The 22,141-nt window shown below is 31.0% G+C and overlaps 2 protein-coding genes across 2 annotated transcripts; both read left to right on the forward strand.

Moving 5' to 3' along the window:
• Positions 1 to 694: 694 nt before the first annotated feature.
• LOC132946860 (zinc finger MYM-type protein 1-like) lies at positions 695 to 3,236 on the forward strand. Its single transcript, XM_061016961.1, has one exon. The coding sequence runs from the start codon at positions 1,140 to 1,142 to the stop codon at positions 3,234 to 3,236; it is 2,097 nt and encodes a 698-aa protein (XP_060872944.1). The 5' UTR covers positions 695 to 1,139.
• An 8,553-nt stretch (positions 3,237 to 11,789) lies between these two features.
• On the forward strand, positions 11,790 to 20,491 carry LOC132946676 (myb-like protein Q). The gene is made up of 4 exons (XM_061016720.1): positions 11,790 to 11,964; positions 12,270 to 12,379; positions 12,764 to 12,884; positions 20,127 to 20,491. The coding sequence occupies exons 1-4, from the start codon at positions 11,932 to 11,934 to the stop codon at positions 20,409 to 20,411; spliced, it is 549 nt and encodes a 182-aa protein (XP_060872703.1). The 5' UTR covers positions 11,790 to 11,931; the 3' UTR covers positions 20,412 to 20,491.
• Positions 20,492 to 22,141: the final 1,650 nt, after the last annotated feature.

Raw genomic sequence — 22,141 nt, forward strand, 5'->3', positions numbered from 1 at the left:
TACTGTACATGAGCTGTTAGGTATTTATTTACAATTATTTTAATAATGTTTTATTTAACTTATGAATTAATAATATTCATTTTATTAATTTAGGTGACAATGATCTAGATGATCCAGTAACATTAGAACAGTGTAGTCAAACAGTTGTAGAATCCGAAAAAATTACTGTACATGAGCTGTTAGGTATTTATTTACAATTATTTTAATAATGTATTACCTAATGTTTATGTTCAGTTCTAGACTGTATTTATAGATGCATTGTCTCTAGTTAAATATTTAATTTATAACTTATAATATATTATGTAATATGTATATCCTAATTCCTAATGATTTTGTTTCATAAATGTCTTATATTGTGAAATACCCTGTGGCCTGTATGGCTGTATATTAACATATTAGTTAGTAGTAACTTAGTACCTGTCTATTGTCTAATATGTATTTATTTAATAACATTGATGTTAAATGTTGTAATTAAATATTTTGTATATAACTTAAAAAAATTGTGTTGTTTATTTTTTTTGTGTTGCTCTGTAAGAGTTAATATAATAAATAAATTATAGTTTATAAGGTATCTATTATTTAATCAGTGAAATTGCAAGACATACATTTTTTTTTGTAGGTGAGTAATTTTTACGCTTGAGTTTTAATATGACTTTAACCTGACATATTTTTGCTTATAGTAGGTAAGTTTTATTTGAACTTTTAACAAAGTTTAAAAGTTTTAATAATGTTAAACTTTTTTTGCATTTATCATGATGCATTTCAAATTTCAATATCATTACCTAACATAGTAACATGTACATATTTATCAAAATGAAATAAAGTAAACATTTTTATAAGTACCTAGTACCTACCTATTTGTGTTGCTGTCTTTTATTTAGCATAGTATATTTGACAAGGATGTTGCATGATTGTATTATATTAGGTACATATAAATTAACAAGTATTTTACTTTTCATCTTTTTCTATTTTAATATAATAATACAGTATTCTGTATCTTTAAATAATTATTAGACTCAGTATGTGACCATTATGATTGTGACCCTGAAGATCCAGCGAATACAGATAATACAGCACCAACTTATCGATTAGAGCGAAAACAGAGAATACATAAAGGGCCATTCCAGCCAAAATTAAAAATGTATCCCAGGACACAATTCGGTAATAGAGCTCGAAGTTTCCAAAGCGCCTGGTATGATGATTTTAGCTGGCTAGAATATAGTTTGAAACTTGATAGAGCATTTTGTTTTGTGTGCCGAATGTTTAACACAGCTTCTGGGTTAAATGTTGGGCAGATAGATTTAGCTTTTACAAAAAAAGGTTTTCAAAATTGGAGTTCTGCTACTACAAAATTTAAAAAACACCAAAATTCAAAAACCCATAATTTCACCATGACAGCGTATCACAATTTTTTGAGTTCAAAACCAATTGACGTCACCTTGGATGAATCTAGAGAGCTGGCCATAAGTGAAAGAGAAAAACAGAGGTTATACAATCGAAGCATCCTGCATAGATTGATAGACATAACATTGTGTTTAGCTAAAAGTGGCAAACCATTTCGTGGACACTTTGAAAATGATTCCCATGTGTGTAAAGGTTTATTTTTAGATATTGTGGACATATTGAAAAAATATGATTCAACATTACAAACACATTTACAAAAAGGGCCACAAAATGCCAAGTATATAAGCAATCATATACAAAATGATTTATTGGCTTCTATTAATAATGTAATGAAACGTTGTATTGAAAAAAAAGTAAGTAACCGTCTTGTTACGATAATGGCTGATGAGACTAGCGATGTGGGACATCACGAACAGATGTCTGTGGTTATACGCTACTTTGATGACGAAGCATGTAAACCTGTTGAACAGTTTATTGGCATCCAACGTTTGACTGCAGTAGATGCCAATACTATATTTAATAGTTTATCAAACAAAATTGCTCAGTTTAATATTAATTGGAAATCAGTCATAGCTGTATGTTTTGATGGAGCCTCAGCTATGTCTGGAAAATTTAACAGTGTACAGGCCAAAGTCAAGGAAATTAATCCATGCGCATTGTATGTTCACTGTTATGGCCATTGCTTAAATTTAACCTTGGTTGATAGCTTAGGGAATAAGAACCGGATTATATTTGATTTTTTTGGCTGTGTTCAACTTATATACAGTTTCATTGAAGGAAGTCCAACGAGGCACGCTGTTTTTGAAAAAATTGTTCAAGAAACAAATTCTAAATTGAAAACTCTTAAGACGCTTTCAACAACCAGATGGGCATGTCGTGCTGAGGCTGTCACAGCTGTTGAAAATAACTATTCATCTGTTATTCAGTGTCTTCAAGAAATTGCCAATAACACTAAATATTCAGAGGTAAGAGCAAAAGCTAATGGTATTCTTTATCAAATGAAGAGTTTCAATTTTATTTTTGCACTTTATATGTTGAAACCTATTTTAATTCAAATTCAAATTGTCAGTGCTCAGTTACAAGCTCCCAACTTGGATTTATTGGGAGCAGTATCTATTGTTAATGCTTTAAAAAAATCTTTAGGTGAGTTAAGAAACAACGATGATAAATATTCTACACTTTATGATAATGTTCTTAAAGTTTGTAGTGAATTTGAAATTGATATACCATGTGTCAAAAATAGAAAGGTTTCTACAAAAATAGAAAATAACAAAACACAGCATACACACATAGATAAAAAAAGTGAAATGAAATACTGTGTATTCTTTACTGTGTTAGATGATATGTGCAACGGTCTTGAAAATCGTTTCAACCAGGAAACTTTAAATATTATTAGTTCAATAGGCCGCTTAATACAACTGAAAGCTGAACAGTTTGATATTGATTTGCTATCTCAAACATTTTCACTCAATAATGATGAATTAGAAGGCGAGCAAAGTCTTCTACGTTCCATGCCAGATTTTATACCAGGCACATCAACTAAAACAATTTATCAATGGTTGGAAAACTTATCAACAAGTCAAAACTTTTTAAACATTCATAAGGCATTGAAACTTTTTGTAACAATTCCAGTTACCAGCTGCTCATGCGAAAGAGCTTTTTCTAAACTCAGTTTGGTAAAAACGAAATTAAGAAGCCGTATGAAGCAGGAGAGATTAGATGATATGATGATGATTTTCATTGAACAAGAATTAGCATCGCAGATAAATCCCGAAGATGTAATTGACGAGTTTAAGAATCTGCATCCTTTTGAGAGAAGATTAGAACTCTAATACTATTTAATTTCTTTATAAATATTGTTAAATATATAATTAAAAATAATAATTAAAAACTATGTTTTGTATATATATTTGTGATGATTCTGATTTTTGGATTCGATACATTATAAATCATGCTCTTTGACTATCACCTTTTTATTTATAATATACAGAGTTATTGGGGAGTGATTTTTTTTGTATTGGGTTAGGTACTTTTAAAAATATTGGCATCCCCTGCGAAAAAAGTCTGCGCACGCCTATGGCGTCTATATAAAGAACATAGGTAGGTCGTAGGTATATTATAATATCTTTTTATTTTATAGGCGGCTCTCTAGACTTGGGTACTTATTGACGCATTCTTATTTGAATTGTCCAAACTGGTATTGTTGACCACTATTTTGATCGGCTGGTGTTGTGTATCAGTGTATCACACGTATGTCCGTCCATATAGTAAAAGATTTTCGTATGGTGATCATTAATATAATGATGCATGGCCATCTTATATAATATTATTGTATATATTTGTATTAACAAAATATGTAGGTACAATAATATTCTATATTTTGCATCAGAATTATGTAACTATATAATTATTATAATAATAAAAATGTTTTCTAAACAGTTATACTAGTGCCTAGGCAAACGCCATATTACTAGATCCAATGTTATATCTATTTTATATTTTGTAAAACCATTTTTAAACACTTTTACCCTTGTATGAATAGATACATTTCGTATGAATGTGTCCATCAAACATTTAGGCAACCAAAAAACTATACACGTTTGAATTTTTATTTAGATAGGTAAGTACATCGAAATTTAAAAAAAAATAATTTGATTAACACTTAACAGAGGAAAAGGGTGATTTTCATTTGAAAAAATGAATATTGTATCGCCCCAGAACATTTCTTATATTATGGCATAAAAAATCCAAGGGTTTTAAAATTTGGTCATCCACAGTACATACTTACAAATCTCAAAAATCAGAATTCTAACAAATCTATTAGTAAAGGAAATAATGTAGGTGAGCCGTGAGAATGCTTGGTAAATTGTGAATCGCCCTGTATGATTATAATATATTCCATAATATTATGTATAATAGAGACAATAATATAGACATAATAATATAATATTATAGTGGTCCACTGTTACATCTAACCACTGACCAGCATACATCAATTAGGTACTAAGACCGAAATCGCTTGCGGGGAAACTACCGTTAAGCCTATAAATAATAATTACCTACTGTACCTATAGTGTTATACATAATATTAGAATTTGAACCAGTCACCGTGTTCTATTTTTGAAGTCCATATATATATATATATAACTTACATAATGATAATAATATTATTATTATTATACACTCTCGTACATAATATACCTAACCTATATCTACTGTTATATAGGACGTATACGGAGATCTCTATTAAACCACAAACGGCGGCCTTCGTTGTGGTTTATAATACGCACATATATAATAATTAATACACGATATAAGATAGGATACAAAGTAGGATGGGTAATATAGCTGGTATACTCTTATTAGTGTGCGAGTTCAACATGATCACCGAAAACAGACCGTTAACCAGTTAACCACACGTACCTACGCATAATATTATGATGTGTATATCATTTTGAAAAAAAATGTTATTTTTTCCCTTTTGAATTAGGTTATTTATAAATCTCGTTATACACATGTACATTACCACCTTTATGGCTATACATGGTTACATACTATATAATATACCTATATACATTATACATAATATATTATGCGCCCACTTGTCATGTAAATACAATATCAATAATAATACAACAGCGATGTAATTACCAGCTCGGAGGAATATTTTTTTTTCAAACCACCTTAACAAAAAAAAAAAAAAAAACAGAAAGATGAATAGTAATAATGATAATAATAATAAAAATATATATTTCTCACAGACGACGACGACGACAGCCAGGACTCACTCAGCGATGGTGGTGGCGGCGGCGACCTAAAACCAGTTGACCAAAGTGCATCTCCGTATACAATATATTTAATGGATGGGTACCTAATTCAAAAAAATGATGATTTCATTTTGGGGTACCTACCTACCGCACTCTCTATAGGGAGAATGTAAATTTACCATTAACCAAACCAGTCTTGGTCGTTATTAGTTTTTTGTACTTCTATTTTCTCTACTCTTGGGGGTTTTTTTTTTATCCTATTATTAAAACAACAGTAATTTATATAATATATTATATGCCTCTATATATATATATATATATATATATATATATTATGTCTATACACGTATACATCAAGCACTGCGCATCTGCAGCTGCAGGCCGACCCGTCAACATATAATTCGTAGGGTTAGGCTTTATATAGTAGTTTATATTATATTTTATTATATTATATTATAGATGCCTACGAGCGTAATAATATTATGCATGTCCCGACAATAATAATATACACGTATAATATTATAACGTCATGTATATAGTGTAGGTAGGTATATACCGGTCGGGTTTTCATTCGATTATAATATTATTATTATCGTTGGTTTTATAATCATTGTTATTACAATAATTATTTATATTGTTGTTGCTATTGTGCATACATGCACGCGTGTCGTAGGTACCTATATCGTCCGAATGAAAATAACAAGGTCGGAGCGCGGAACGCTCAACTATATCAGTGCCGTAGACAGGGGGTGGTCACTGCCCCCCCCCCCCCGAATTTTTTTTCTGCCCGTTTTATATCATATAATATGTTTGATAGCGCTGAACGCTCAACTATATCAGTGCCGTAGACAGGGGGTGGTCACTGCCCCCCCTCCCCGAATTTTTTTTCTGCCTGTTTTATACCATATAATATGTTTGATAAAAATTAAAAGTTAATGCTGTCGAAGCGAACCATTTTGAAGTGGTCGGATTTAGGAAATATTGTACATCCGTCGTTAGTGCTGTGTGTACAGCGACTGATGTGACTGTATGTGAGTCCCCCGAACGCTTTATGTAATTAAAGATAAACGACCGCTAAGACTCTTGGACCTCAGTAACGTACATACGCGTAGTCACGTCACTATATTTTGTGATAAAAAAAATGTTCAACTCACATGTGCGACGAAACTCTCAAAGAGCGGAAGAAAAATTCACCCAGTACCAAAAGCCCTATTTTATTTTTGAAAACATATTTGAATTCCTTAATCCCGGGTTATGTAGGAAATGGATTTTTGATTTGTACTTTATAGTATTTTTTAATTAGTATATAGTACCAAATTAATTTTCTTTTTTTTTTCAGTCACTTTTACTTTATAGTATTACTAAAAAAAAAATTCGCTTCCTACAAAACACAGACATAAAGGGGAGAAATTCTTATATTTTTTCAAAATTCAAATTGGACTTCTGGAAGTATATTTTTTTTCGCTCATAGGTCTAAATTCACAAAAAACGACCAGCTTTCAACAGACCTAATATAGTCTTGTATTTTTGTTACCTAGTAAATTTTAATAATATTCGAACAAAAAATGCAATGTTTGTTTACAACACATTTTGATAAAATAATAATATATTAATATGCTTATATTAATGAATACATTAACCTATATGGTTTACAATAATCAGGGGCGGCTTGAGTCTACAAAACTCCAGGAGCGATCCACCCACCCACCCATTTACTTAGGACATAATATATCTATTATACCTGATTTACCACAAATCACCACCCCTACCCCCCTCCCCCCACCATAAAAAAGAACTTACTCATAGTTATGCCAATGCACTCACCAACAAAGTTTAATAGGAACAATGCAATATCAATATGTAAAACAATAATTTCAAAAATATCAAATTTGATAACGTTTTTTATTCTGTATTAAAAAATATGTCTTAATAACAATAAGTTACTGGATGGCACTCGACGGTTTAAAAAGTTGTCATCAACGTTATTGTCAATAATATTAATACATTGTTACATTAAATGTAGGTAGGTACCATAGTTGTTAACATAAATATATAGTCATAAAAAGAGTATATACATTTTATGAACAAAGGGGTCATATAATTAGATATCATAGCATTTCAAAGACTAAAGAAAAAAATTAAGTGCCCCCCCCCCCCAAAAAAAAAAAATTGTCTGGCTACGCCACTGATCTATATGATATAAGTCGTTATTATTGGCCATTGGCTATTTATTATTATTAACACAATATTATATCATCTGCAAATATAAATTAATATAACATAACTGCAGTTAACATGAACCCACTTGGTCACCAATGCCTATTTTTATTTTTTATTTATTTGTATTGATTACTTTAACTATCATGTACCTATACTAACATTTTAAATACTTATGTAGACATATTTAAAAAAAACTTAAAATATCCTCATTACCGGTATGTCATACTCTGTTTAAATATGACAACGAAAATTAATAAATCACAGAAAATAGTTTTGAATAGTTAGCTTCTAATTTATTTATCAGAGCTATATGTTAGGTATTATAATTTATATTATGTTTCCGGGGAATCCCAAATAATTTATGTAAAAAGTAATTCGTTTTTAAAAACAACGCCAAAACTATATATTATCTACTTGGTGATTTTTTCAGTACTTGACTTAGGAAATATTAATATTATGATGTCTGTTGAATATAATATTATGTTTAGTGTATATTATTGTAGGTAGGTAGGTTAGGTATGCTGATTAGTGATTGATTATTAATTATTTACGGTTGATACATTGATATTTGATGTCAATAGTTTTGTATAATATCGTATTTTGTGTATGTGATAAATAGTTTATTTTTATTCATTTGATAATATTAACAAATTATATTCTTTAACAGGTATGATGGACAGTGAATGTTAAAAATATTTAAATAATTCAATTAAAATATTTGCTAATCTTCAAAATCGCTAAACATTATTAAAATTCCAATCCACTACTTATTTTTCATTTATAATATGTACCGTCTATTTATGGTGATGAGTCTCTCATGTATTTCAACTTTCATTATGATAATGTTTTTAGTAGACTGCGTACAGTCATTTTTAATTTATTGTACAATAATTTTTATTTTTCTAATATTTATTCATAAGTCATATACAAGCCGATGTACGATTGTCCCATAATAACCACCTGTTACACGTTTACCTGTATACCTATATAATGTATTCGTATAGTGTAATATGAATTATACTTATATTTAAGCAATGCGTATACCTATACGTTCCTCTCGGGCACAATACTGCGAAGATAAAACAAAAAGTAACGATACGCATTGAAAGCGTATTCTGTCCAAACCACGGTAGATTATTATCTACCGCGGTAAAGACGGTATATAATTCATAATAATTTATTTATAGTTTATAACCATTGCTTGTCCGACTTTATTGTTTACTTTTATCGGTGTGTTGGCGTGTTAGGTATTATAATATATTTACGTGTTATTATATAGGTAATAATATACACACAAACGATTTTAACACACACGTGTCATCAGTGTATTCAAAAATATGGTAAAATCAATTTCACTTTTAGCATTTATTTACGTTATCGTATTGTATTATGAATATGTTTGCGCTGTCTCACGAACGTTTGAAAATGATTCAAGTTATTTTTAACTCGGAAAATATTTAAACAAAGAAAACGGTTTGTGCTCAAAGTAAATAACGATGTTAGGTATGGTGCGAGAACAAAAATGTATACCAATGGGTAATACAAAAGGCAATACTAATGGAAATATTTCAAAAGTTGCATACTTGGGAACGTTAGGAAAAACTACAGGCAACCAATATGGTAACTATTTTAAAGAAATATTCGGTCATCATGTTTTTAACGTTTAGTTCATAATCGTTTCAATTATTTTTGGCGGGATCCTCTTTGGTCAAAATTAACTTTTCCCTTTTTGGACAGGGTACCCACCTTTAATGCCATTCTGTAGGGCATCCGTTTTCGGTCAGTACACTTTGTTGATCACAAATGTTAATGTTTTCAAAATTATATCTGACAACTAAACAGTGTCTCAGATGAAAAGAATAAAATGTGGAACTTTCATAGGAATCCAATAACACAATGTCAAAATATTGTACTAGGTACAGGTTTAGAGATTAACTAACTGCCATAAAGTGTTGATAAAAAATGTAAATACACTCCCCAAAAATTCAACTACTAACTATTCAATTGGCAATAAAAGGTTCTTTGGAACTTTGGAATATGTATAGACATAAAAACTATGATCACCATTCATATTTGTATTGCTTTTAACAATAACTTATTTAGAAAAACATAATATTATATTTACAAACAAACAAACAAATTCAACATTTATAAATTATGTTGATTTTAATAAGAAGTTAGGTACTCTTCGCAGTATTTCAAACAAATGTTCACTTTTGTTCAATTAAGACGGTCATTATATTCCTTTTACTTTTTTGTATACGGCCAGAAAAGTTATTTAAAACAAATTAGATATTTACGATTTGACATATTGTTAAGAAATGCAATTTATTATTTTCTCTGAAATTTGTGACTGTCAATATCTATTATAAATAAGCGCTATCGTGGAAGTACCTACAGCCTAATATTCATATAATATTTAATGTAATTTTCACTAATATAATCTTGGTTGAAACAAACTCTAATTTTAGGATTTATCGATCAATTAAATGGATATTAAACGATTATACACTATACACAGAATGGATATAGTAAATTTGTTTAAATGGGTTATACTCTAAGATTAATTTTAATTTAGAGATGTAGAAGATTGATTTGCTTTAATTTAAATTTGTCCTGAATCCTGATGAATACCTAATATAATATAATCATATTTTATCGTCAGTCGTCACTGAAGTATCATGTAACTATTTAACGGAGTACCATGAGTAAAAAAATAAATCATATTTTATTCTATTATTAGGACATACGGATTTAATGATTTAACAAAAACAACAAATGTGTGTAGGTAAGCCATTTTCTATTTTAACCAACGTTTTTACTTTTTACGAAGACTTTTCTCACTCCAATAATCTATTGTTTAAATTAATAAATTAAGTTCATATACAGAATCGGATGCGAAATTACGAAATGTTGACATCTCAAAATTACCAAAAGATATACCTAGGTAGTTTGTAGCCATCAAGGCAAAAACCATACCAACATTGAAGCATTTCGGGAGACGGAGTGGCCGAGCGGATTAAGGCGTTGGTTCGATGCCGGCCGCGGGCGGCATTTTTCTCTGGGTGCAAGTCACGGTGTCCGGAGAGAAGTGCCGCCATCCTCCACCCGGGCATGGCAAATACGGGTTCCCACTAAAAAATCTGCTAAAACCACACGTGTTTAAACTTACAGTACCATCTCCCACAGTAAAAACCACCCAATGGCCCAAGTTGCCGCGGGTTAATTAATAAAAAAAAAAAAAATGTAAGCATTTCAGAACGGGTGAGATAGTGAGATATCATTACACGTACCTATGCAATTTATTAATCAAACGTACCACCATATCAATATAAATACTATATAAAAACAAATATATAATAATATACCTACCTAGTAAAATTTTAAGTAAAAAAAATTGTACTTCCGTATAATATATTATGTCCTAATACTTTGTATACAAAATACAAATTAATTAATGAACCAAAAGTAAAAAAAGATAAACAATTTGCAAATATTCGACATAAAAAATAGTATTAAAGTTAATATAATGTTTGTATGGTTTTACAATAAACAATTAGTTAAATTTTAAGAGTTTGCATTGTTTACTGAAATAGTGCATTGTTCGCAAACGGTTATTAGTACTTACCTATTACAATTTACAAAATTACCAAAAAGATACGCACTGCCCGAAAATGGTTAAGCATTAAATTATAATCTTGTTATTCAACAATGTGTATTACTTTTTAAGAGTAAACATTTGAAGAGTGTGTTGTTTATTGTTTTGGTTTGTTTATCGTACATAAATATTTATGGACGTGAATAAATATAATTTATCAGGGAACTATTTAAGATTTTATAATATACATTGTTTTATTTGCATTTGGTTTGGACTTTAAGGAGATGATAATCTAATCTCAAGTTTGTTTACAAAAAAAAATAAAATAATTAACCATCTCCATTTCTAACGAGTCCCGTTACATTCTTATTTTTTTCCTAATCATCTTTATATTTCTATAGAATTTTATAGCTTTTACACTATATAGTGAATTAACTTTATGAACGAACTGTTTTTAACTGCACACGCATACATTATTAGATTCTTCGAGGAGTTCCTGAAAAAAAAATAAAAAAAATATAGTTTTTAAACAATTCAGGAATGCGGTATAACCACAAGATTGGTCCGGACGAAATGCGCGCGTACTTACACGCATATGTGCCCAAGACGAGGGGAAATGGGAGAAAATAAACGTACCCTTATTATAGGTAAATATAGATGTATATAATATATATATATATATATATAGAGAGAGAGATATTATGTATAGGTAACACAGTTCGTCGATCTCGTTTTAATTCCTGTTTCCACTGAAGTAGATAATTATTATCCGTTTCGGGTTCGTGTTTGATGCACCGACGCCGTACATCTCTCGTAACCCTCGTCTTCATCCTCCGGGTGTACGGGAACACTGGGCAGTAGGACTACCTCTACCTTTTTATCCGTGCCTATATAAATAGGGTTGGTAGCGTCCAAAACGAGTCTTCGGTCACAATTCACGTCATGTATTCCAACGCCAAACACGTCGCCCCTACGGTACGTAGAATTATATTAAACTTATAGTCACACATATTATGTATAATATCGTATATATTTTATATTATTAGGATATTATTCCAACATGTTTTTAACGTTATAAAATAATGTGTACTTATATTTTTTCATGCACTTATAATAAATCACGTCGCCGACATAAATTATAATATTTTAGTTAATTTCATCAATAAATAATATACATAAATACATAATTATAATACGAACACGCGTTAAAATGTCGGTACACATAATATTCTATGAGCACCATATGATAATAGTTATATTTTATGTTTCTCGTTACGCAGGCGGTCCTGATCCTAATCCTGTGCGTCTTGAGTACAGACCAAACTCTGTTTTCCCGGAAGAAGTCAAGTACGCCCGTTTCGCCTGTGGATAATGTTGCCCAACAATCAAAGTAAGTGATGTTTTTTTTTTTTTAATTATTGACTTAACCTAATGGGTAACGCAGAAAATATGTTAATATTAATTAATAGAAATTATATTCGACGATAACATGATATGTATAGCATATTGTACAAAATTATTTTTAAGCACTGAAAAATCTATAGTTTTACGATTACACTTTAAACGTCAAATATAAACAACAAATAATCTAGTTAATTAAGTTTAGATTTTTTTATATAATAAAATATTAAAATATAGTTTAGTGGTATATACTATTTATCAGATATACTTACATAAATTATAAAATATAGAATGCATCGGTAACAATTATTTTTAGTCATACAATAATTTCTTTTTTTTGTTAATTAATTCAGAATGTATTTTTATTGTATAGGCCAGTTCCACAAAAAGAAACATCACATTGGTGGCAAATGAAGTTCAAGCCGGCAGAATCTAGTGAAAATTCTGTATCAAATCAAGTAGCTGTACCTGTACCTGTACCAATACACCAAAAGGTAATAACTATACCTAATACTATTTATATTATTATTTTTCATAATTTAAGTTAATAGCGAGGACATTATTGAAATGCGATTAATTATAAATTTGTTAAAAACTAATTAATAATATGAAATATATTAAATTCAAATGTCCGTTCGAAATTTATATAATTAACTCAAGAAACTCTTAAAAGTTTAGGCACCTAAGACCTAACCTTTTAAAGTTTAATTTCTACATTTTATTACTATTTAATGACCCAATTAATTACGTTTATCTGATACACTTAAGACTATTATGAAAAATAATTAATATATTCATATGAAAAAAAACATAAAATATGATATGTATATTTACTATAGGTAGTGTTTGGTAGATGTTTTTGTTTCCGTTTAGTGACTAATTCAAAATGGATTAAGTGCTTAACGTTTTACTAATATCTATTAACTAAACAAGATAGTCATTTTGGGTCACCACGACACCACATGTTTAGTAAATAATGCCTACCATAGTACCATATATTTTATATTTACCTATATAAAAAATATACCTGTCATTTGTCAATACCTATTTATAATTTGCACGGTTGCAATTTCTTCTCATTATCATTCGATTAAGTTCCTTACGTATATATGGCTTGACAGGCTGATACATAATAATATACAACATGTATAGTGTATACGACATTGTCTATATTATCTGCTTGTCGATTGACGTTTACGCAGGTTCGTCTTAGTTGTACGCACTGCGTGATTAGTGAATTTACATTTGATTTAAATGAATCAAATCATCGAAAAGTTATTTAAATGTTTCGCCATTCATTTAAGTATGCGATTTAATTCAATTTTCATTTTGGTTAGTCGCGCGTGAAAATCATCACACGCGTGCCGAATCAAACTAACTACCGACTATTAATATTACGCTCTGAGTAATGTGCCACTATGGCCAAAAGATGGAGCGCCTGTAGGCTGTAAATAGATATATTTAAACTAAATTTTAGGTAGGTATAGTATAGTTGACATTTAAAACTGCTAATTAAGGTACTAATGTACCTATAGGTGTCCTATAGTGTCCTATACATGCTATAGGCAGGCACTTACAGCTCATATTTAATAAGCATCCGTCGTAATGTCGTATTGATTGTAGAGTTTAGGCGTCTGCGTTAGTGTCTTAGTGATCCACATGACCATATACCTAATAAATAATAATATTTACTGTCGGTTCTTACGTCTAGGACACATGGGAATTTTTTACCCGTTCAACTATGCGCAATTATTTTTAAGTCTATAATAGTTTGGTAAACAATACAAAATTACAGAACGAAAATATTATGATTAATACAATATTTAGTTTTCAGGATATATGTTTAGTACTTTAATTGGTTGCTTTTATGATTTTTTAATTTTAGTTAAATATAAGTTTTAAAAATGTGTGTTTATTGGGAAGAGTTATAGACTAAAAATGTCAAAAGATCAATAATTATCGTTAATACATATAGGATGTTCCGATTAAATACCTAGGATGTATATTTTAAATTTTCAGTTATGAAATTTAATTACATTTTTTTTATTGTTTTTTATTGTTTTTTATATTGAATTTATCATATCCATTTTATCAGTTAAATATGAAAAAAATGTAAGCACCTTGTCAAAAATTACTTATTAAAACGACACTTGAATTATAATATAATATTATTATATTATAACATAGTTAAGAGAACGTCGTAACCGCATATTGTGTTGTTTCCATCTTACTAACGCATAATAATATGATATATCAAAATATACGTCCAGCAGTTCCAATTTCGTGTTGTTAGCTTAAATATTAGAGTGAATTGACCTATCATCAAACTTAAATGTCAGAACATTATCTGTGTTCTCTCGTTGGTTTGTAACGATATATTAATTAAGTGAGTTAAGAGTATGTAAAATATTAATATTTGAAAAGTTCGTCGTGCTCTTAATATGAAATAAATGTTCATTCATTTAACTATGATTTATTTTTTTTTGATAAAAATTACAATATTCACTTAGGTAAAATGAAAAAAGGTAATATATTTATATAATACCTCTTATATGACACAGTTACCAGCGCGCATCATTAAAATACAGTCGTAAAGTTATTATTTATACGCCTTACGAGGATAACTCATACAATGTAATATAATATAACCCGGGTCTGACTTCATGAAATAAATATTAAATACGATCATTAAATCATATACTTATATGAAATAATATGATCATTTTTTTCAAGGAAATTCAAGAGCACCCGAATAAACAGTGTAATATGCCGAGAAAGAGACTCGTCGTTAAACCAATTTTACACCGTTCATTCGACTATCGGTGTGAAATTGATTTAATCGACAAGGAGTTAAATTCAGACAATGATTACAAATTAATTATGGTTTATGAAGATGATTACACCACATTTGTAATCAATCGTCCTTTACGACGTAAGCGTGCTAATGATTTTTATTTCATATTTGTTGTATTTATATATCACTGATAATAAGATGTGATTAATATTATGCATTTTTTTAAGATTTGCACTTGGTATTGATACGTTTTGTCTATCAAACTATCATAGACTGGTAGAATGTAAACTGCATAGGCAAAAGATCGAATAAAATAACATTTCGTAATTTCGAACGTGAACAAAATATATTAAGTGTACTTCCTAAGTTAAACTAGTTAACCACGATCCCTGGATTTACCGGCAATCGGACTATAACCTAATAATTATATAAAGGGAATTATTAATTCAACTTGAAAAATTTTCCTTCATAGTGTGTATTATAAACACAATTGAAAACACCTACTCGCGGTTTTCCGTCTTGAAGTTGTAGGAGAACAACATTTACAATCTAATTCAAAATAATATGCGTCTTCGCCCTTCGACTAGTTTTCATTATATCGCCATTATTCATATTATAACATGTATTTGTTTATTACGATTATTCGTACATAATGGTTGAGTGACGCGCGTACCTATATAGTATTAAATTGTCAAACTATATTTTATGCATGCGCGTCTTATACATATATTTTATGTTTTATTTATATCGATGTCGTGTAAACGCAGTACGAAAATCTCGCGAACCGAATGGGCGGGTGAGTGTTCGTGGGGCATTCAATATCTATCTATCATCCATGTTTTAATATTGAAGCCTATACCTACATATAGTGATACTACTACTACCGTAACCATGGTCATCTCATCTGCCGGGGTGCCGCGCGTCCTTACGTGTACGGTACATGTATAATAAGCTATAGATACGTGTACGCCGTGGGTATGCCTACTACAGTTTATCGAGTTCGAGGATCGCGAACGAAAAAAAAACAGACAACGGAATGAAAAAGCTGAAAGAGGTTTTCTACAATGCGCCTATTATAATATTATATACGTGTGTAGTACCTATATATACCTATATATTATGTATTTATGTATAGGTACATTTTTTTCTTTCCCATATAATATATACCTTACTTATACATTATATACCTACGTATTATTCTAAACCGTTGCCGAAGCCCCCGCGTGTGCGACGTGCACATAATGTGTGTGTGTGTGTGTGTGCTGTTGTGTCCGTTCGGTGTTCGTGATCGAAGAAAGTGACACCGAAGGTCAAACCCTGTGCGCGTATACGCTTATGAGTTTGAACGACGCGAGAGAGAGAAATCGACGAGCACGACCGGCGGCGAGCCGTATGACATGAACGCGGTATAATATCTTCTCGTCCGTGCAGGTACATGTATATTGTATACCTTACCTGCTCGTACCTATATCTACTTGTATCTGCGTAATGCCTCTATGTACGCTCATATTATATTTTTCTCAACGCCAATAGCGCGCGCGGATGTGCCGATTGTAACCGTGAGATTTATAGTCGTAAAAATAGGCACAAAGCGAAGAGGGTTTTTCGCTCGTTGAAGTCTCTCGCGTATACCTACCTACCTGCAGTGTATATATTTAACACACACACACACACACACACACGGTTGTTCGTCGTAAATCTACGGGTTTTTGCTCGTTTGCGCCGATAGCAAGTATAGATGGTTTCGGATGCTGCACACCCGTCCGCGGGAGAGTCCCCGTTCCCAGGGATGAAACAATGTTATTTGTTATTAAACTGTCACCTTTCGTTATTATTATGCTTAATCATCGATTTTAAATTCTAATGAAAAACGTCAAATCGTATAGCTGATGATAGGTAGGTACGTGTCAATACGTTTATACCTTATACGTTACGAATCCCCCTCAAGGGGATGTCAGTGCAATATTTGTTTTCTCTCTTAGACCCACGCGCAACGCATAGATAACGCTTTCACTTAAAATTATTTTTTTTTATGATATTTGAGTAATCTCAAGATTATAGAGGATAATGTTGTTGAGGGTATGACATATCGGTTTTATATTTTATTGTTATTTCATTTTGTATTCGATTTTTAAAATAAAAAAAAATATAAATTTAAATGATGTTTAAATTATTTCGAAACAATATTATTTTAGACAAATCGATATGTCATATTCTCAAAAATATTATTTTCTATCGTTTTTGTTATGGGTGATTTTACTATTAGATGACTTAAAAACATAAAAAAAATGATTCTGCGTAAATGCGTTTTGTCTATGTTGCGGATGGGCCAGAGAGAAAACAAACAGTGCGCGGACATCCTCTTAGGGGGATTCGAAACGTATAAGGTATAAACGTATTGACACGTACCTATCTATCATCAGCAACGCGATTTGAGGTTTTTCATTAGAATTAATTAAAATACATTTTCACTGTGTCCCGAATATCGTAAGGATCCCGAAGTTAATATTTATAGCTCAGATTTTTAATGCAATAAATGCGAACGTTTACGAAGTTAATGAATCCCACGCCTGACTGGTGTTTTTATATTATGTGTTCGCGAGCACAAGAATTAATTTAGTTTAATAACTTTTTGGAAATCATCAACAGAGGATGTGTTAACATATGAGCGTAGTATAAAACAGCAATGATTCATTTTTCGGGCAATTTATCAAAACGTTTTAGTTTGATTTATGGTTACGTTTTAAAATGATAAACTCTATTTGTATACATTCAAATTACTTACACACGTCTAACACTTTTGAAAAACCAGCAATGGTTCGCGTATTTATCGATTTTCTTACTTTAACTCATTATAAAATATAATATTATCACGCCTGCAGCGTATTTATAAAATCATGGTATAATTTGTGCCCGTTTTCGAGCATTCAAATCATATAGGAGAGGGTATAATAAATCATTGAATCATCGGGAACGCTAATTTTGGTTGTTTATGTCTCTATGATATGATAATATTATTATCATTCACATATTTTTCCGACTCGATCAAAATTATATGTAAATAATAAATTCTACAGTTTACTAAATACTAAAGAGTTGATTATAGACACGCGCGAAATATCAAAAACAAAAATAACGTGTACCTAAGTGGCTTAAGTATAAAATATAGAGTTATCTACCTTACGTCATGATCTCAACCGAATTTGTCAACTCTGTAGCTTCCTGCACGACCTTCACGGACACACGGTGTACTTGCAACGTACTCTAGTCTACCTATATACTTCATCAGTCTATAATATAGAGTATTATCATACCCTATACTTTATCGGTCTATAATATACATATTATGTATTCAAAAAAGATTCGTTCCACGCACGTGACATTACTATAACGACGTCGACAGGTCGTTGTCGTAATAATAATATATCTACTAGTATTACTACATTACATTTTACGAGGTATCGTCGTACCTATAATAATATATATACGTATATACCGGAGCACACGTTATGACAGTCGTAAATTGATACGCTCGCTACAGCATCCCAACTGCGGTATAGCGGCATTGCGCGTCTCGTTTAATGGTATATACCTAACTATACTCCATTATTATACAGCTATGTAGGTACTAGGTATACACGCAATATCAATATATTCCCTCGGAGTTTTCCCTCCAGAATTTCACGTCGTGTGTCCGCTCGCAACAGCGTGGACCGTAGCTCGTGTGTATAATTTACCCGTACGGCTGTACCAACGGGTTATGGGTACACGAGGCAATGCACCGCCACCGTAATGGATTCAGTAGACCAAAATATATTTATGGGCCTCTGTGTAATAGTCGTATATATTATATTATATTATATACACATGCATGTCTACTTATATACATTGTGATTATTATATTATTATACTCTCCGTCGTTCCACATTTACAATATAGGTATAGTCGTTTGCGCGGGATTTTGTTAAATTCTCACCCTCTCCCACCACGTCGAACAAGACCGTCTATAATATGCAAGAATCTCGGCTTTCTTCTTCGATTTACATTTTTTTTTATCGTATTGCGCGCGCACGTGTTTATGCATAGTGCGTACCTACACTTTTAAACAAAAATAATTGACATGGGCGTGTGCTTACCTTTGCGCGACGATTGTCGCGATGATAGTCTGCAGCTATCTCTTATTACCATTGACTGTTAAAGTCGTCGTCGTCGCCGCCGCCGCCTCCAAGCAATCCCACCGACTGATTCCATAAGGTCCGCTGTTTTTGTATCTTCGGCCGTATTATATCTATATATTTATATTTATCCGAACAACACCTACTCTATCAGTAGACTTCTGTTTTATTTATTTACTATTTTTTTTTTCAATGATACTGAAAAAAAAACGTTTGCTTCTTGAAGAAAGCGTGATTTCCATATAGTTGTTGTGCAAAGTACGCCTATTAGCATGCCTATAATAATACTATAGATATTATGCTATATTTATATATAAATGTACATTTAATAGGTATACACATGGGCATGGATTGTCCAACTGTCGAAAGTACGGATATTTAAATAGTCGTGGCGCCATTCTCGCCTTTCCTCCATTAATTGTTTTTATATTTTTATCATCATTATTATTATTATTATTATCATTCGAACTATTACTGTACTTTGTGCATACAACGAATATAATATAATATTATGTAATTATGTATACTTTATAGGTAAGGTTTTTTTGTTGTTTAATTATTTGCCATGCGAATAAAATAAATTATAATAAATAAAATAGGTGAACGGTATTTGGAAGTTCACAAATACCATATATATTTACATAGGTTTTAATTCGCGACCTACCTCAATGTTACTATTTGTATCAGAGGTACCAATATGGCTGTATATATTATGATAACATATTATTATATCCAGTTTATTGAACAAATGATTGGCTTTTTTTCAGTTGCAATCTATCTTTGAAACCCATTTTAACTCCGACATAAAATGGGTACCATGCCTGTGCCCAGTACGTAAGGGTGAAAATGTACAACAGCATCATCAACAACAACAACAGCAACAACAGCAACAACAGCAACAACAACAACAGCCACAACCACAACAGCACCATCAACAATCACAAAAATCCGGGCCTTCGTATTACCCTTCGAGCACGACCGAAGCACTATCCGACCTCTCCAACAATGACGTACCGCGTTTCATCTTCGCAAACTATCCAATTGAGGCTTGAGAAAATGTTTTTTCTCATTGTAACTTGATCATTTAATTTATTTTAATTGAAGCATTAAATTATATTTATTTATTCACAATCATGATCGTTTTTTTTCTGTTCATTTTAAATATATCCATCAACTTGTAAGCGAAAGTAATGCAGTGTTGGATAGGTTGTTATTTAGTTTTGCGTGAAAAATAATAGAATCCATCCATTGATGGAATTTCGTGGCATGCTGGTGTATTTATTCAAATAGGAGGTCGCGTCATCAAGTTCGATTCAGTTGTTTTCCGGGGTCACCTGGGATGGTAAGAACAGATAGTTTGGATACGAGAGTATTTCTATGGTTGGATTGGAGACATTTCTAGAAGGTGTTATCTAGGTACATTTAATGTTATGTCCTTTACAGTAGGAAATAAGAATGGAGATCATTGTATTTTTAAATTATTTGATTTCAAGAATCCTGAATTCCTCAATACACACACAGATATTACTGTTTGCCATTAGAAATAAAGTTATTTGAAAAAAAAAAAACAAAACTGTTAGTGCCACTATCGTAGAAAGAGTGATTAAAATTATAAAATATATATTTATTATGTCACAACAGATATAATATAATATATATTTTATATATCTTTGATAAGTACAAAGTAAAATGATAATCATAAAATACAACTACAGTGAAACTTCCATACAACGAACATCCATTTAACAACATTTTCTGTTGAATGAAATATTTTTGGGAACCAAACAAAATTAGAACCGCTCAACCACGTTTGTTTAATTTTATTTAGGTAACAACATTGTCTATAATATGAATTCTATTTGTTTCCTATGAGACATTGTAATATTATGACATTTCCACTGTATATTATTATTATTTCCTAGAGCATTCTTCTTTTAAAACTTTTTCACATGTTAAGATAAATTATACTACCTGATACTATAGTTCAATAGTTGTACTTTTACTATAGTTCACTAAGTAATATTATCTATACTATCTATATCTATATAATATTATAAAGAGGAAAGATTTGATCGTTTGTATAAAATAGGCTCTGAAACTACTGAACCGATTTAAATTAAATTTGGTACATAGATAGTTTAAACACTGAGAAAAAACATAGGCTACTTTTTAATACTAAAAAAGGGCTGTAAGAGGCTGTAAGGGGCTGAAAGGGGCTGTAAGGGGCTATACTGGTTCGAATTGAAAAATTATTTTTTTGTTGGATAGTCCATTCATCGAAGAAGGCTATGGGCTATATAACATCACGCTACGATCAATTAATAGAAGTGCTCAAACAGGGATTTTGAGATTTACCATGGAAATATTTGTTTATAAATGGTTGCTATTGGTTATAGGAGAAATAATTAATAGAAATAGTATTTATTTATTATTGGTTGCTATTGGTTGATCGGGCCGATCAGGTACAAGCATGCATCAAATCGAATTTTCACACATTGCCTACCAGAGTGGCTGAGTTGCACTTACTGCAGTGAGTTACACCAAAAAGGAGTTGAACAATCACAATTTGTTTAAGAGTTGTCATTTTTTCCGGGCCACAAAGTGCGCAGGATCAGCTATAGCCTATATTATATATAAATTAATGTTTGTGTGCAGATCTCTGGGAAGAAGATAGGCTAATATAAAAAGGGTTAAATTTGGTTTTTTTATTCGTCGGAATTTAGTACGATTAGGTTAGGTTAGGATTGTGTATTAATTGATTACATTAATCCACCGCTTTATA

Source organism: Metopolophium dirhodum, chromosome 6 (genome assembly GCF_019925205.1).
Source record: "Metopolophium dirhodum isolate CAU chromosome 6, ASM1992520v1, whole genome shotgun sequence".
Classification (NCBI taxonomy): Eukaryota; Metazoa; Arthropoda; class Insecta; order Hemiptera; family Aphididae; genus Metopolophium; species Metopolophium dirhodum.

What these genes read in the sequence shown, in the direction of transcription:
- LOC132946676 (XM_061016720.1), top strand. Translation starts at nt 11,932, where the DNA reads ATGTATTCCAACGCCAAACACGTCGCCCCTACG. An exon ending in CCAAACACGTCGCCCCTACG is followed by an intron (nt 11,965 to 12,269) that starts GTACGTAGAATT and finishes CTCGTTACGCAG; the next exon opens with GCGGTCCTGATCCTAATCCT. An exon ending in CTGTACCAATACACCAAAAG is followed by an intron (nt 12,885 to 20,126) that starts GTAATAACTATA and finishes GCTTTTTTTCAG; the next exon opens with TTGCAATCTATCTTTGAAAC.
- LOC132946860 (XM_061016961.1), top strand. Translation starts at nt 1,140, where the DNA reads ATGTATCCCAGGACACAATTCGGTAATAGAGCTCGAAGTTTCCAAAGC.